The 17,728-nt window shown below is 46.1% G+C and overlaps 1 protein-coding gene across 3 annotated transcripts in view; it reads left to right on the forward strand.

Moving 5' to 3' along the window:
• PQLC1 (PQ loop repeat containing 1) overlaps positions 1-16,497 on the forward strand; it is a 68,147-nt gene extending 51,650 nt beyond the window's left edge. For 2 of the 3 annotated variants that reach the window (XM_010576987.1, XM_010577000.1), the window contains one exon: positions 13,483-16,254. In XM_010576987.1, the coding sequence (XP_010575289.1) occupies positions 13,483-13,690 (208 nt within the window). In that variant the 3' untranslated portion in view covers positions 13,691-16,254. The other variant, XR_774955.1, reaches the window with a different exon arrangement.
• The last annotated feature ends 1,231 nt before the right edge of the window (positions 16,498-17,728 follow it).

A 17,728-nucleotide genomic window follows, 5' to 3' on the forward strand; every position in this document is an offset into this window, starting at 1 on the left:
CTCTGTTAAAGCAACTTTGTTAGATATCTGTGCTTCTTTGGGGAGCTTCAGTGAAGGAGTAAGAGAAATTAACTGGAAAAGGACTTAAAAAGTGCTAAAAAGAAGGAAAGTTAAAAGAGGATGATGCAGGCAATGGTAGTATTGATTTTTTCGGTTTTTTTTTTTGCCCAGCTCCTGTTTCTCACTGGCAGAAATTGCATGGATGAGAGCAAAATCAAAGAATTATGAGTAGGGATAATGGCTGCCTACAGATTTCTTTTTTCTGAGTATGCCATATACATAAAGCAGACACTGGCTAGTACAATGGTGACCTGAGTTAGTAGTGCATTGCGGCCTGTCCGGGACTAACACCAAGGAAGCTGCTTAAGAGAGAGAACTGTTTCTCTCAGGCTTTGGAATGGTAGCCTCCAGATGCTGATATAACAGTGTATAGCAGTGTCTACTCTTATTCTTAAAATAGTAGCTGCTTTATATATTAAACAGTCAAAACAGAGAAGGTGGAATAGGGGTACGGGAAGTGGGGGCCATTTAGTTTAAAAAAAAGGGGGGGGGAAGAATGGTTTTGGGGGTTTAAATCAGCTGACCTAATGAGAAGCAGAAAGAAAGCATTGTACAGACAATCATAAGGGACTAAGTCATATAAGACAAAGTAGTTTTCAAGAGAATAATTAGGAACTAAAATGTAAATCTGGGACCCTGGCAAATGAAGAAATCAAGGTCTTAAGTGTGAGCCAGAAATACATTGGGTAAATCCAAAATTATTAGCACTACTTAAAAGTGGTTTGTACTTAATGTTGTATAGGCCATTCCTTAGTTTCACTGTCTTTCCTATTGAACTAAGTTAATCAAAACTGTGTCAGTGTACTTACAAATGGCCTATGTTAAACTATTCTTAACATTTACTGTAGTTCTGTGATTGTATTAATTTGTCTCCTTAAATGCTCTTTCTTTCTAACTCGGTTCTTTAGTTTTCTCTGTGGGTCTGCAAAAATTGTTGTCATTGCTTCTGAGGCTTCAGCCAGCATCATACAATTTTCTGGGGAAGTTTTACTTGTTTCATTGTTCTGCTTTGATGACATTTCTTCTTTCCCTACTGTGGCACTGATCAGCTGGTTACTGTTGTCCTTTATGGTGGCCTTTATATAAAATAGTCTGGGGTTTCTAATTTTTGGACTTTGCATACACATCCAGGTTTGCAGGAGTTTGGGGAGCAGTCAGTAAACAATTTTCATGACTGGATGGACCAGGTTTTTGTACAACTGTAAGGCTTACCACTTACAGCTTCTCTTCTCTCTTCCCCTTTTCATTTGTGGTTCTAATAGGTAGCAGGAACTTCAGATTCCCTTCCTGAATCTGGCTGTTTTAAAGTTAAGAGGTTGAAGAAAGTGGTCTCTAGTCCTCAGAAGATTTCTGGTTTCTTCTCCCTTTCAAGTCTTAACTACATCAGGAAGGTGAACAGGCTTAGTCTTTCTTCAGTGCACTCAGGATGAGGGCAGAGTCCTGTCAGCATGTGAACAGATAGATTGAAACCATTTTGTTCTGATCCCAGGAAGCAAACAGATTCTGTCCTCATCTCCACACCCTTTTTTCAGTTACAGCAGACCTGTGATCAGTGCTCCAGGTTCAAGGACCTGCGCTTTCTGCTTGACTCCCTGTGGACACGTGGCCTGCAGGTTGCTGTGCTGGGGTCAGCACCGCGCTCACCTCCGTGTTTGCCTGCTGTGTCTCCCCACAGCTGTTCTCTCAAGACCTGCAGTAGCACAACACAAGGCTCCAAAGACAGTTCTTTGTGTCCTGTGCACTCAACACATCTGAGGATTTCAGAGGCAGGTGGAAAAACCCAGGAGGGAATGGGAGACCTTCCTTCCCTCACCCTCCCAGCCCTTCTGACAGTGTGAGCAGCAGTATCCGCTTCCCTTAAGCATTGTCCAGATTGTAGCACAGTGTGGACTGCTAAAGCTCTTGCCCATATTGAACCTCTTACTCATTTTTCTTCCCTTGGCACCTCATCCCATCAGTTCAAAAAGCAAATTCAAAGCAAATGACTTCAAACCGAAAGCATTCATCTTTTACAAATAGTTCAAGGCTTCTTTACAGTAATAGGAATAAAGCGCTGCAGGCATGTCTAATCAGTGCTCTCTTCAGTTGGTGCTTTTCTCTGTGCCCTGAAAATTTGAAATACAAGAGAAAATTTATTGTATTTCTGTTACAAAAACATTCCATTAAGTTTGGGCACTCTTTATTTTCTGCTGGCAAGGAAGTGTTGTGCAAGGTATTTTGCATAGTTAAGGTCAGGTCTTGCCAAGTCACAAAAGGTCAGAACTGAGCTTAATTGAGCTCAGAGCCACCTGAGAGATGAAAGTTTTCTAAAAATGTCTTTTTCCTCTGTTCCCTAACAAATTTGGGAACAAAAGTGCATCAGTTCTTGAAATTCCGCACCTGTATTGTTTTGCCAGAGTTCACTGCAGCCAGTTGTGTAAGTGGGATAAGTTATCTACTTTGTGGTTGCAGAATTATCCCCCTCAGTGCAGTAGGACTGAGTGGGATTAGAAATACAAAATGGAAATAAAATGAGATTTGGGTTTGGAGAAATGTAGGTTGAGATGCAAGGATGCAAATAGCAGTAATAGTAATACTGACTGTGATGAAGATCTGTAAAGTGAGCAGAGTGGTGAGTCATTTAAGTGGTTAATAGATGAGCTAGAACAGCAGGAAAAAGAGGTTGGTGGACCTTAGGCTGGGAAGTGACTTTGCAGGGTGGTCCAGAAAGACAAGAGATTTTCTACTAGAAGTTGACCTTCAATGGTGCATTTGGTCCCCTGCTCCTCAGACACAGAGGGGCAAGCAAACAGAAGAAGAAGAGAGGGAAGTGCAGTGACCGGCATGTTGGATGATCTGCCCGAAAACTGAGACAGGGGAGGAAGTGGTTCTAGCATTCTTGGGTGGGATGTAGAAAGAAACAAAACTTGTCAGAAAAAAGTGTTTCAGCAAGGCTCAAAGGTAGGGTTTTAATTTGTTCCGGGGAGGATGGCTGGGAATGATATATGTCCGCATAAGGGAATGCAATTATATGCCAAGCAAGATGTCCTGGCATTGTCAGGTAAGCTTTCACGGTAGTGGTGGAAGCCTTCTCCCTTCAGTTACTAAGTCTTGCCTGAAACAGGATTCATAGTGTGCAAAGGGGCAGATGGCAAGAGTTTGGGAATGAAGATAGGCTAGGGGATGTCTGTCCTTTCTGAACTGCAAAGACCCTACTTGGGCTGAAATGTTAAGATTTGTGTCATGCTACTGTGTGTGGGATGTGATTGCGATGCTTTCGTTTCCTCCCTACAGCATTCAGTTCTGTCCTCAGCAGGGCTTTAAAGCACCGCTCTGCGACCACTGTGGGTCAGTGGTAATGCTGCACACACATGGGAAGTTGCTCAGAACGTTTTGGTTTGTGGTGGCACCTTCTGACGAAGCACAGCCTTCCTGCTGGGCTTTGCTTTGAGAACAGCACACGTGTATGGTGCATCACTGTCGCCATGAACTTCATTTCTGTACCTCTGCGCATGCATGTGCATGTGGAAGGAAGGGGGAAAACCTGGTATTTTATATGAAGACTTAGACACTGACATACCTTCATACAGAGCTTGCAAGGGGTTGTTTCTTTATAAATGGTAAAGCGTTTTTGAGGAGAATATGAGCTTTGTTTCTTGCAAAAATCTTACCTTATTTCCAGGGAATAAGCTGACTGGAAGGTACGACTTTGTCCCTGAGTGATCACTTATTTTACACGCTAGTGTGTTTGGGATTTTCATTTCTCCAGTGTTTTCTTAGAATATGAGAAGCATTTTACTAGCTGAAGGATGTGATTAATTTATGAAAAGTAATGACTGTAATGTCATTAGATTTTGTCCTCAGGGGCACTGGGTTTGGAGACAGCCACTGAACGCTAGTCATCCAGGACAAGGTAGGCACTAGAGCTAGGACTGTTATCTTGTATAGGTTGACCAAAGTGATAATTGCAGTTATTGAATTGGAATACTAAAAGCACGCTCAGCCTATGTATTGGTTACCATATGAAGATGAAGGGAAAAATGTGCTGCAATTACCTCAAGTTAAATTGGATGAAGAATCTGATCGTTTCTTTGTTGTCTAGGGCAGGAAGAAAGGAAGATTTAAAAGCGTTACGATTTGAGCCTTGGGATACGCAGCTGTGCTGAAGCAAAGCTCTGTTCCCTCCCATCTTTTTATTACCTTTCAAATCAAATGTGTCCCAAGTTATTTAGAGCTAGAGAATGAAATACACTGAATGGTGTTACACAGGGACATTATTTTGCCATCTCTTAGCAGTAACACTGTGGGCCATAGCAGTGGTGTCCCTCCTGGCCGTGGGCAGGCTGCAGCAGCCAGGGCATGGGGGATCAATTCTCCGTGCAGGGAGACGAGCCATAGGAAGGATTTGCTGCCGGCCGGCTGCATGGCATTTGGGACGTGGGGATAGCCCTTTCACCAGCCACTGGTGGGAATTGTGGTTCAAGTCTTTCCTTGGATCCACAGAAGAGATTTATTTTCACACTTGCTGCACAGACTTTGGGTGTTCGAGGCTGTTAGGACCTGCTGCCCATCTTTCTGCAGCACAAGTTGTAGAGTACTAGAAATATTTTGTAGCTGTTAAGGGTTACCAGTTTCTGGACCTGTACAGACTAAACTTTAGGCATAGCTGCTTGAAATAGCCAGAGGCCATACCAGTCATCCTGGGCTATCCACCAGCCCCAGCCCCATGTTGCGTGTCTTGTAGTTTGCCCTTGACTCTCCTTTGTCAGACATGTTCTAACAACTACTGGCTTTTGGGTGGTGGATGTGCTAAGTGGGGTCAAAATGCCTGACTCCCTACTGCTCTTGGGGGTTTAGAAAACAGATGTTAATGAAGAAAAATAATTGATAAATACCTGTTTACCCTATTTTTCCATAAAACTTTGTTGTTTATTTGTGAGTCTGCATAAAATGCAAATATTAAAAAAGAAGCTGCCAACAAACAATCACTTTAGACTGCATCTTTCTGGATTTGTTTGCCTGACGGTGTTCCAGAGTGAAATCCTCCATTTCGTCTTTCCTTAGTGACATATACAGTCCTTGAAAATCACAGGAGCTTTCAGGTAGTTTGCTCTTGTATTGCAGCCCTCTGTGGTATTGATTGGTCATGGACACAGCTTCAACTAAACTGCTTTAACTAGGTTCCAGAGATCCAAAATAAATGCTGGATCTCTCCTGCTGCATGCTGCTCTGAGCTCCAGCTAGCATTGCGGGGCTGGACAAATGGCTCCCTCTGGAGATGGTCAGTGCTGCTCCAGCCTCAGAGGAATTGTTGAGAAGTGAGGTAAGGCGCTCTTGTCGAGGCAGAGCACGCAGGACTGGTGAACAGTTTCGTGCCTGGATTCCCAGCTGGCTGTGCAGTATTTAAAAACAAGATCTATGCTTGCTCACGCAGAAGGACCTGTCTTAGGGTATGCACGTTTAGTTTCCAGATTTTCAAACTTCAAACACTGGATATCTGGTCCCAATGTTTTCTTCTTCTCTCTTTTTTTTTTTTTTTACCTTTTAATAATTTTTGACAAGCTAAACAGTTTGGCTATCATCAGGAGAACTCCTTTTTTGTTAGGCTATATGGCTTTTTGTTAGGAGCGAATGCTTTATTTATTAGTTTTTGTTTGTTTTGTGCAGTGTTAAAAATACCATGGCATTTGGCTTTCATGTTTTCCGGTCTGTGTTTCACTGTTGAAGGCAGGCCAGCCTCTGATTGAAGTGCAGTGTTACGGATGCTTGCTGTCTTCTCTAAGCAGACTATTTTGGAGCTGCAAATGGGAGCTGAAAGTTTTCCAAAGTCAGGATGTTATAACTGAATCTGCTTTCTCTTCCAGACATTCCCATGCAAATGGCTTGTGGGAGGTAACAGCTTAAAAGGTTGCAGGAAAGATACCTTCTGTACCCTCTTCTTCGCTTCCCAAAACCAAATGCAGTATTCAAAATACTCATTGACAGGCTGTTTCAATGTGGACCTTATTCCTGAAGGAAATACTAGATTGTCAGCTCTTAAATGATTTTATTCTGCTTTTATATCCCCAGTCATTTAAAGAAAGAACCGTCACCATTTTTTAACATAAATGAAAGTCAAGCACTAATATATGAAGAAATGTCTGAAAATGTGGCAATTTAAAAAGTCAGATTTTTGAATCCAGTATCACCTGTGGCTTGGTCTAGTACTTGGCCATGATGTGGGGAAGTTGTGGTCAACTTTCACTGATTCTTGAACAAAAAAGTGTCCAGGCTAATTCTCCTCTTTTTAGTTCCAGTTGCCTGAGATAGAAAGAAAACAAAAAGCAATTTTCAAAGTAGATAAAGGTCAATAAATTATACTCATTTTTCTGTTATTGAAAATAACTTAGGATTTTTGAGTTCATTGACTGTCTGAGCACAATTAGCACTGAGTTTGTGACTGTAGCAGGATGTAATTACATCAGGGCAACACGTACCTCCTGTTGCTATTTGTGCCGAAATGTCTGGTCAAACCACTACAGAATTTCTCAACGGAAGTCACTGTCTAACGTCTGATTCTCTTTGTGTCTTCCAGCTTGGAGGGTATTTTTGGGTTTGTGTGTTAAGCTGCAAACATGCAGAGTCATAACATCGATGTGAGAAAATCTACAGCGCAAACGGGAAGCGAGTACTGTCGTGTCTTTCTTCTTGTGTAGGTTTTGTACTAAGTACCAGCCCGTGTTCTGCAGACCGCTGCTCTGCAGCTCTGCTAATGTGCTGCTGCTTCTAAGTTATTTTGATGGATGGTTGCAACTAGTCTTAAGACAGACTGGTGTACCAGGAAGGAAGTAGAGGGGGCTTCACATCTCGTATTTTTTTACAAGATCTTTTTTTCTGGTAGTTTTTGCTCTTTCAGATGAAAAAAGAAGGTATAATGACCAAGACATGACTAATGTTGAGCAGAGTGTGCAAAGACTCCAATGGAAAATCAGAGACTTGAGACTGTTGCAGCCAGGTTCTGAGCAGAAGGAATGAAGATGCTGAAAAGCTTTGTTTTGAGTAGCGTTAGTCCTGGATAAGGGGGGTTGAGCCCAAATATCTGGCTAATCTCATTGTTCTGTAAATTACTTAGCTTCTAGTACAGTTCCTCAAAGAGAAGCAACAGAAAGTTTTGGGTTTTGGTTTTTGTTTTTTTTTTTCTTCTGAATGCACTTTACAAGTTCCTCCTACATCTGAATAATTTCAGGAGTATTCTGTAAAAGTTATGGTTTGTTGGCTGACTGCAGATATGGTGTACTAATAGGTGTTTTTTACCTCTAGTTGCTGTCACTTCAGAATTAATACACAATATACAAGGAACCTGAATAAAGCAAGTTGTTCCTTAAGAAAAGTGAATGCTGTTTTCTCCAGCATGCCATTTATTTATTTAGCAAATGAAGATTGGTACAGTGTCTTTATGAAATCTACTATCAGTGGTAGAGAACAGCAGCACTGTAGGGCATTTTTATATTACCATATTAAAAAATAGCATTTAGCAACCCACCCCTAGTCTAGTGTCTAATCAGAAGTGATGGTGTCTTTCTGAGAGTTAATTCCAATGGCAGAAAATTTTCAGATTTTAAGAGCAGTTGAAAAATACCAGCTTTTCCTCTTTGTGGTCAATTGCAGTTTACACAGACTTGATGCAGACTGTTACTACATTAGCAACTCCTTGTAACGAGCTCAGCTGTAAGGAAGGTGCTTGCTTTTAGGAGGTTTGTTGTCATTGGATACTGCAGTACTGATTTACATTACTGGGAGTGCTATTTTTACCACAAGTCTGCTTCAGCCTCTGGCAATACCAGCTATTTCAGCGCAATTCCTGCCTCCTGCCCCTCCAGTTGGCATCTCTGTTGTCACACAACTGAATGCTGCCATTTGTTTATTTCTGCCTCCCCAAATTGCTCTGTGGCACTGCTCACCCCTAACCCGCTCACTCATTTGTGCTAAGAGCAGTTGTGCTGTCCTACTAGACCGTATTGTCCGTATCAACAAGGTGAGCATTTCCTGCCTTCCACATCTCCCCAGCTTAGCTTTGGGCTATTTCAGGAAAGATCTCAGTTTATTTACTCCTAAATCCTGCTTTGCTGTGTAGCCAGTGCTCCGCAGAACAGCTTCGCTCACGTGGCTTTGCAGATGTCAGGAAGGCGCAGCGTGAAGTTGGTCTTTGTGAGACAGGTTGGGAAATTTTTGCTGCACGGAGCCTCCTTGTGCTGTGCTGTCCAGTCTCGGGCAGCACTGACGGTGGGCCCTGACTGCATCTTGCAGCAAAGCCTCATCTACGTTAACAGCGCAGCGTTTTCTCTTGCACCGTGAAGCCAAAGGCCAGATGTACGCCAACGGGCTGCGATCTGCCAGCCGGCGGCACCTGGTACCTGGCATTGCAAAGGAGCAGAGCCATGCAGAGGGCTTGTTCGCCTCCGCTGGCAGCCTGCGTTGGAGCTGCTGCTGTGTCAAGTGGCTCTCCGGGAGACTCATGCTGTTGCTGTGATCCCACAGATTTTTTGACACGTGGCTTGCTGAGTCCTGCAGGGGAAGAAAGCTGCGACTAGAGGGTTGCCCCGTTTGGTGTACTGGTAGCTTGTTAAAAATGAGCCTTACACGTCTTGCAGGAAAGGACTGGAGCTTCATTCAGCAAATGGAGGTTACAGCAGAGCAGTGGAAGAAGGGCTTGGGTGTGCTCTCCCCTTTTTCCTCTTCTTTCCCCACAACTAACTGAAAACTCCCATTTCTTTTGGGCAATAAACCCCTCCCTTTCTGCACAGACACTGCTCTTTTCTCCTCTGGGGCAGGTAAGAGGCAGCTATCTGCCCAAGATAGGTTGTTTTTTTTTCTTTCCTGCCCCCAAAGAAAAAATAAATACAACAATTACCTCTCTTCCTTGAGTGAGTCTGTGAAGTTGAGAAGCTGCAGACAAAAATTGGCTTTTCTATCCTGTGTGGCATCCTGACGTGACACAATAGCTGGAAGTATGAGAGCAGTGATGGTGTATCCATGCAATCAGTCACGCACGGTCATGCACGCACCACTGCATTATTGCGAATGGCATCTGCATATGCAGCGAGGACAATTGCACAGCCCAAATAAGGGGGGAGGACCATTACTATTGTACCCGAGTGTCTGGAAATTAGGACGTGGCAGAAGCCATGCTGATGGTGTAGACTTCATTCAGCCCCTCTCCCAGCATCCTGAAGCATGGGCCCGTTGTGTGGTAGTGGGGGCAGGGGCAGCTCTGTTCCCCCCTGAGATGCCACGCAGACACTCGATGGGTTTCTCAGCAAGCTCAGACTTCCAGGCTGTGTGTGCTAACGGGTGCTGGTTGAGATGTGGGAGAGCTGACAGCAGTTGTAGCTTTTCCCCTTCCCTAGGGCGGGCACCTGGAGGAGCAAGACACGAACATAACTGGAGAGGGTGCTGGGGGCATTCAGGGATGCTTGCAGACATTACAGTGATGAAGTGGGGGTCCTGGGCCAGCACACACCTATTCTGCTCATTCCCTAGCTTCACCCTTGTGGTGGGTTGACCCTGGCTGGACACCACGTGCCCACCAAGCCGCTTTATCACTCCCCTCCTCAGCTGGACAGGGGGAGAGAAAATAAATGGCTCGTGGGTCGAGATAAGGACAGGGAGAGATCACTCACCAATTACCGTCACAGGCAAAACAGACTCAACTTGGGGAAGTTAATTTAATTTATTGCCAATCAAAATCAGAGTAGGATAATGAGAAATAAACCCAAATCTTAAAACACCTTCCCCCCACCCCTCCCTTCCTCCTGGGCTCAACTCCACTCCCAACTTCCCTACCTCCTCCCCTCCAGCGGCGCAGGGGATGGGGGCTGGGGTCGGTTCCTCACACCTTGTCTCTGCTGCTCCTTCCTCCTCAGGGGGAGGAGGACTCCACACTCAGCCCCTGCTCTGCCATGGGGTGTCTCCCATGGGAGACAGTCCTTCATGACCTTCTCCAACATGGGTCCTTCCCACGGGCTGCAGTTCTTCACGAACTGCTCCAGCGTGGGTCCCTTCCATGGGCTGCAGTCCTTCAGGCACAGACTGCTCCAGCGTGGGTCCCCTGCAGGGTCACAAGTCCTGCCAGAAAACCTGCTCCAGCATGGGCTCCTCTCTCCACAGATCTGCAGGTCCTGCCAGGAATGTGCTGCAGCGCGGGCTTCCTACAGGGTCACAGCCTCCTTCGGGCATCCCCCTGCTCTGGTGTGGGGTCCTCCCTGGGCTGCAGGTGGAGATCTGCTCCACTGTAGACCTCCATGGGCTGCAGGGGAATCTCTGCTCTGGTGCCTGGAGCATCTCCTCCTCCTCCTTCTTCACTGACCTGGGGGTCTGCAGTGCTGTTTCTCTTACGTGTTCTCACTCCTTTCTCCTGGCTGCTGCTGTTGCGCAGTTTTTTCCCCTTTCTTAAATATGTTCTCCCAGAGGCGCTACCACTGTCACTGATGGGCTCGGCCTTGGCCAGCGGTGGGTCCGTCTTAGAGTCGTCTGGCATTGGCTCTGTTGGACACAGGGGAAGCTTCTAGCAGCTTCTCACAGAAGCCACCCCTGTAGTCGCCAGCTACCAAAACCTTGCCACGCAAACCCAATACAACCCCGAATGCCCTTGTCCCAGGCTGTATTCCTCTGTCTGTCCACCCCAAATTCAGGTCGTTTCCAAGGACTTCTGTCCCAAGTTCCCAGTTCTCTTCTGTTCCTGTCATGCCCTGTCCTGCTCCAGCCTCTTTTTTCCTATCCCCTTCTCATCTGACCGACCTCTTTGCTTCTCTGATGTGTCCTTGGCTTTCCTCTGGGGCTCTTCATTGCCTTTTCTCACTTCTTGTGTGACACTGTCCCTGTTGCCTTGCCAAGCTGTTTTCAGTTACCCCGTGCACCTTTTAGGTCTGTGTTGGAGATGCTCCTGTTGTCCAGTCCCAGCCTCTCCTCTGGAAAGCAACCAGCACTCCCGCAGTCGCTGCTTTGTATTAACCCTGGGCTCTGAGAACCTTGGTGCAGCTGCAGTACTAAGTTTTTTTGGAACATCAAGTGTTTTGTATATTTTTATTCTGCATTTTTGTAGTACCTTGGTGATTTGCAGGTTTTCTCTGCTGTTTTGTCCAAGCTGCTGGACAGAGAAGGATGTATGTTTTTTGATTCAGTGACAGACCGGTGGTGTTAGCTCTTTAAACTATCCATTATGTTTTTTTAAATCATTTTTGCCAAGCACGAAGTTGAGATTTTCCTGTGCGTAGAGCATTGTCATGTCCTAGTGAGACCCCAGGCATGATGCTCGATTCCTTGTACGAGCTGAAGAGCGGGGCTCTGGAACACGCAAAGGCTATTGGAGCGTGCACCGAGCTACCCAGTCAGTGCTGCAGGCTGTGGAGTGCCCAGGTGGCTTCCTAGCAAAACCCAGAATTACTTTGGCAAACTCGGCGCTGCATGTGACACAGCTAGCCGTGTTCTTCTAGTGCTTGGCTCTTATGACGCTGCTGGACTGCATGTGTCTGTAGGGTTTCCCCCAGTGATTATTCTTTCTTTGGGGGAGTAAACTCTTTTCTAGGCTGTACATCTTCTGACAGTGTGTATTTTCTCCTCCACATCTGCACTGCACTGTGTGGTCACTTTTAAAACCCAGCCAGCTTTCTCCCTGGGGAATATGTGGCAAATACCCTTTGCATGTTAAACTCCTGTTCAGGTATTTCGTGGCATCTCTGAATTGCCTTTCTGTCAAGAGCGAGCAGTTAGTTTGATCTGCCAGGTTTAGTGTGTGCTTTTAGTGAGGGTCCCCAACCACGCCAGGACAGATTCACAATTAAATTGTGATCAGCTGCCCAGCAAACACCGATAAGCTTAAAATCAGAGGGGGAGGAATGTTGGCTGCAGGCAAGCACGGTGCCAGTTTTATTACCCTCAGAGTTTATCGCCCTTCCTAATTAAAATCCCAAACAATCCCCACCACCGCCTGCGTCTGTAAACCTCCCGTAAGTGTGATGTAAGGTGACTCGGTGTGACTGGGAACACACACAAGGCAGCTTGTGCAGGCTGTTTGCGCCAAGCACAAGTGACACTGTGGGTTCAGCAGTTGTTTTCCTTCTCTGATTATTTATTTACATTTTTCAAATGACCTTGGGGGGGGAATGACTGCTTACTCAACCCCATGTCCTTGCTTGCACTTCCACAGAGGCTCTCTTTGGAAGGTCCGTGGGATTGTAAGCCTGTTTTACGCTCTCAGTCCCACAACACGAGTTACAAAAAGGCTTGTGTTTCCGTAGTGCGATGGGGCAGTATAAACTGATGCTCTTGGCCACCCTTCCCATATGGGGAGAGAGTGGGCTGCAGCATTTGGCTTGCAATAGCATTGTGTACTTGTGTCCAAAATACAAATTGTGCTAGCTCCCTGCCTGAATGTTTGAGAAATGAAGTCCTACCCTGCCGCATGGGCCTGACTGCATTTGATGAATTGGAGTCAGCGCTGGCAAAATGTAATTGCTCATAATTATGACAAATCATGCGCAATGCTCATGCTGTGAACTACAAAGCTTTTGTCCACTACCGCTTATCCAGCTGCTTAAAAAGCTCTCTTGTTAAAGTGCATGAAGCTCGAAAACAGCCTTCAGGATCTGGTTGTTCACATTTTGTTGAGGGCACTGAAAAAAATTTGGTCTATTTGAAGAACTTGCTTCTAGTCTCCAGAGTTTCTCCTGATGTGGGGGAGCAGAGCTGGACTGCAGTACGGCAAGATGAAAGCAAGGATGGCTATTAAAAGGAAGTCTGAGCGTTGCTCTTGATCTGTGTCCTTGCTAAAAATCCCTAGTGATGTTCATCCTTCCAGTAACAGCTGCAGGCATGTCGTTTCTCCTCTTTCTGTATTACTGGACAATCTTTCTGGGTTTTTTTTGGTTTTGCATTTTCTGCAATAAGAAATGGTTCCTCGTCTCTTTCAGAAGTGTTTTTTCAGCAGACGCTAAAAAAGTGCGCACGCATGAGAGAGCAGTCTACGTGTTACTTCACCTTGCATGAGCACAAAATTGTACGCACAAGAAGTAACTGCTGAGATGAATTGCCTTTGTCTTCCATGCACTGTATTTGGTTTATGGTCAGTGCTGTCAGCATGTGGCAGTCATGTTTACAGAGCACCGCTGAGTCAAATATCCTAGCTGGATATTTTAAAAATGTTGGATACCTTCGTAGCCACAGGCATTTGGAGCTGTAATTGCTAAGAATGCTGCAGTTTGTGGGGTAGAGAATTTGATCCTCCTTTCCAAGTACAGTGCTGCACGTCTTGGCTAGGCACGCTGTCTGCCCTCGTCGAGGGGAGTCCCAACCCACTCTTGAGTGTAAACCCTCTCTGAAATAGGTGGGATCCTCTGGGACTGCAGGTCTAATCACAAAGCCAAGTTCTTCTCAATAAATTCTCTTCCCTTCTCTTCTGTCTTCTAGTGTCAAGATGGTGCTGATGTGGACCAGTGGGGACACGTTCAAGACTGTTTACTTCATTTTGAATCAGGCCCCGTTCCAGTTCTCCATCTGCGGACTCCTGCAGGTTTTCGTGGACATCGCTATCCTGCTGCAGGTTTACTTGTACAGCTACTACCCTCAGAAGCCCACGTCCCACACTGCACACCCAGCCAGCACCAAGGCCCTGTGAGGCGTTTAGCTGGACAGGTTGCAGGTCAGCGGCGCTGCGGAGTCAGCCATGGCAGCTCCTCTTCCGCTTGTAAATACTCCCGTGTTGCCGAGTTGAAAGCAGAAATGAGAACAAGGATTGAAAATCTGGCTGCACTTCCAGCTCGGGAGGTTTTATTTTAAATAACTTACTCTCTCTGTTTTCAGACTTAGCTGTACAGAACTGTTTCTTGGTGGGGGGAGGGGCACTTTATTTTTGCATATGTACCTATGAGCCTTATCAATTCACAAATGTTTGTATATTTAATCACAAGGGCTGGATGGTTTGTGGTTTTAATGCTATTTAAAAATGTTACACCACAGAAATTATAGGATATTTTGTCTGAAACTTTTACTTATTTATATAATATAAAGTCTGTATATTGGCAGGAATTTTGTGGCATATGCTAGCGTTCGGTATCTCCACGATGCAGGAAGGAGTACTGAAAAGCAAAGGCAGGAGCTTTCTCTTTTCTTTAAGAAGGGTGTGTGGTGAGTAGAGGAGGTGAGGGCGGGAGGCCCTGCGAAGAGGCGAGCAGCCAGAAATGAACCAGTCGTACCCAGCGTAAACCATCAACATGCCAAAGAGTGACTGGCAGGTGTTCACCCCCGCTGCAGGATCAGTGTGGCAGGCGGACACATCCAGGAGGTGACGAAGGGGGTCGGTCTGAGTACGGATGGTGCTGGAGCCACGTTTAGAGCAGGCACAGCCAGTCAAGCGGGCAGCCAAAAGGAGGAGCTAACAGGAGACTGCAGGTAAACTAGGTAGCCGTGCTTCGAAATGATGGCATTTGGGAACAGCCACTGCTCCCGCAGCTGTGCTCAGGGCAGAGCTGGGCTGGAGGATGTCTTTCACGGGGCCAGTATTGCCAGGCAAGTATTTCTAGATGGCGATTGAGCCACAAAGGTAGAAGCATCTCCACTTCCATTGCCTCAGAAGGGGAAGTGAAAAAGTTTGAGACGGAGAAAAAGCCGTATCCTATGGAGTAGGACTAGCATCTGACAGCTTGATTTGTTGAGGCTGAGATTCACGTTCATGTTGTTTAACGCCAAACAAGAACCAGTTTATGTTTCGGGATGCTTCTTGCATTGACCCAACAAGGAAGGAGTCCCCGTTTTCCTTTTTCTGTTGCTTAAGATCTTCTAGGCTCTTAGAAGAATCAGCAGCCTGTACTTGGAGGGACTGAGAAAGCTGAAAGAGCGGAGAGTTTATTTATAAATGTCAATGTTGTCTATAATGGCTGTTCGCCAGTGTAGGTCACCGTGCCTGTTCTGAGAACGGCACGTGTCTAGCAGCTGCAGCGGTGCGGACCCGCAGGGGGCTGCGAGCGAGCCCCTGGGCTCCTGCCAGTTGCCGTCATGAAACTGCCCTGCTTGGTGTGAGGCGGCCAGAGCAAGACGCTTAGTCCCAGCAACAGCTATGCCTGAGCTGCTTGCTTCTTCGTGAGGCTCCCTCTGTGCTGCCGGGTGAATCCTGTCTGACCGCAAGCAAGGTGTTAGAGCTGGGACAGGTTTTCGAGAATCATTTTTTCTCCAAGATTAGTCCAAGAGCTTATGTTTTCTTAAGGATGGCAGCAAGTCTGAGGTTGAATAACTTCAGTGTGTAAATCAGATACTTCCCCTACCCTGTTTTATTTGGGCGTCTCATGATTTGAGTCTGGACCATCTTCATCAGTGACAAACTGTCCTCTGGAGGGGAAGCGTCAGCAGGCTGCAGCGGTGGTTGCACGATGCTCGGTTGGGAACGTCGTCATGGGACAGGGAAGAGCGGGCTGTCCCCGTGCTGCTTTACAGACTGGTGCCCCTCTTGGTGACGTCGGGGCTCCCACCGCACGTGCCGTTTGGTTTTGGAGCTGACGTGTTGGTGGTGGAGGGCTGAGGCTCAAACCTGTGGGCAGAAGTCCTGGCCTGGGGCCGAGCTGTCCTGCCCGCGGTGGAAGGAAGGGCGTCCTCGGGATGTCCCTCCTGCCCCGGCAGATCCAGTCGGATCTGCGTGAGTAAAGCGGAGCCGAGGAGAGCTGCTGTTTCCGAGGGCTGGGCATGGAATGCTCTGCCCGGGCACTGACTCCATGCTCTTTGTTCGATCCCATACTCTCTTAGGCCTGAAGTGACCTTACGAAGATGATGTACCCGGCATGGCAGACTATGAATGTTTTGTTCCTCTCTTTTCTCCAATGTTCTGGTTGTATTACGGGAACATCTGGGCTTTTGTCTTTTTTAATTGAAAACTTACTTAACAGCTGGCTTCTCCGGTATGCTGCTTTAATGAGGATTGTATTTCTACTGTATGCAAACAAACACTTTCTTGTGTGTTTTAGTGGTCTGAAGGGTTTTTTTAATAACTTGTAATGATAAGATTTTTGTATATGGTGGTCTTTTTCTAATATTCTATGAAATGGGGATATAAGAAATAAATGGCTCTTAAGACATATACTTCTGTATGTTATAGCTTCACCTGGGAGTGCACACTTTTGGCCACCTCTTTGGCTTTGAACTACAGGTATTACTGAGAATAAAACAACTGTTGTTCTTCCTTTTGGGACTCTTTCCTGGGCAGTACCCAAACCAGCGAACTCTGCAGACCAGTCTCATTCACACCAGAGCTGCAAATGCTGGAAGAGAAGCCAGTGAAACCATGTCTGAAGTCATCTTCTGTGTGTGGCATTTAGCAAGGTAGGACTCTTGGCCAGGAACTCTTGAACTTCATCTTGCAAGGTACTTTAGGGACAGGATGTTACAGAACTTTGGTTTTGTTCTTTAATTGTCAGGAAGTATCTGTATCAATGATCACCTCAGAGAATAAGAAATCAATTACTTTAAATACATCTCTGTGAATGTATGGCACATTTCATGGCATTTATTTTCTCTGTCAGTTGCAATGTCTTTTTTAAATAAATATTACCCGTTATATATAAATTACAGTGTTGCTTGTTTTGTTCAGATATAAGATGCGTGCTTATTTACTCTTACTATAACTCGTCTTGTCTAGAGCATTGTCTGTAGGAATAATTAGCATGCTTTTTCCTCCTGATGGGCGGGTAAGAAGCACAAGGCGTAATTTGTCCTGAGGTCATGATGCATGACAGGGATTCTGGATTTCTGCCCCCTGCTCTTCCATACACCCTGGGGTAAGCTTACCCTCATGACCACTTAACTCTTTTATGCTTGTGATGCTCACAGTAAAAACAAATTACTAACATTATTCTGTAGCTTTAAAAATCCCTGTATCATGCAAACTGCATAATGAGGTCAAAGACAGGACACAGCTGAGGGACATGCTCTCGCAGACTCTGCATGGAAGATGAGGAAATGGAGTGTGTCATCTCATGGCCAGCGGCGGTGCCAGGAGGAGTCTGGACCTCAATTACTCCACCGTGGTTGCACCATCTATCCCAAATAGCACTGGTGTTAGTGGCTGCTGCTCTGGCACTCACGGAGGGGAAGCTAATGGTGGGACTGGCCCTAAATGAAACAACAGGGAAGCCCCTTCGGTAAATGGGAGCTCTCACAGCCACCTCGACTGCCGCAGCAGCCAGGGCAGCACCAGGGCTTTGTCCTGCTGGCTGGGGCAGCGCTGGCCCTGTCCTCGGGGAAAAGCTCTCCCTCGGCCGCGCAGGGCAGGCAGTGCTCTGCTCTGTGGCTCCGGAGACAACAGATTTCATGGTTAGATGTTTGGGTGCATGCATCTACATGTGTAGTTAGATGCAATTAAAAACATTTTAAGACAAAAGGCAAAGCTCAGATTTGGCACGGGGTAGTAAAGGAAAAGTTGGCGCACAGCTGCTGTTTGTTGAATTTGGTTGTGACCCTTAGCTTAGGCTTGAGTGCCGAGAAAGCTTCAAGGACCCGGTGGACAGCTGTAGCTTTGCTGGTGGCTTTCTGTAACTGAAAGAAGACGTTAATTTGTAAGTCAACAATATGCCAATAAATAAGCACGCTGCCTGGATACCTGAGCCAACCGCAGTAAATAAGAGACAAGGACTAGAACAAAATGTGAGGCACACCCTGGAGCAGGGGCAGA

Source organism: Haliaeetus leucocephalus, unplaced genomic scaffold, assembly GCF_000737465.1.
Source record: "Haliaeetus leucocephalus isolate CR32 unplaced genomic scaffold, Haliaeetus_leucocephalus-4.0 Scaffold41, whole genome shotgun sequence".
Lineage (NCBI taxonomy): Eukaryota > Metazoa > Chordata > Aves > Accipitriformes > Accipitridae > Haliaeetus > Haliaeetus leucocephalus.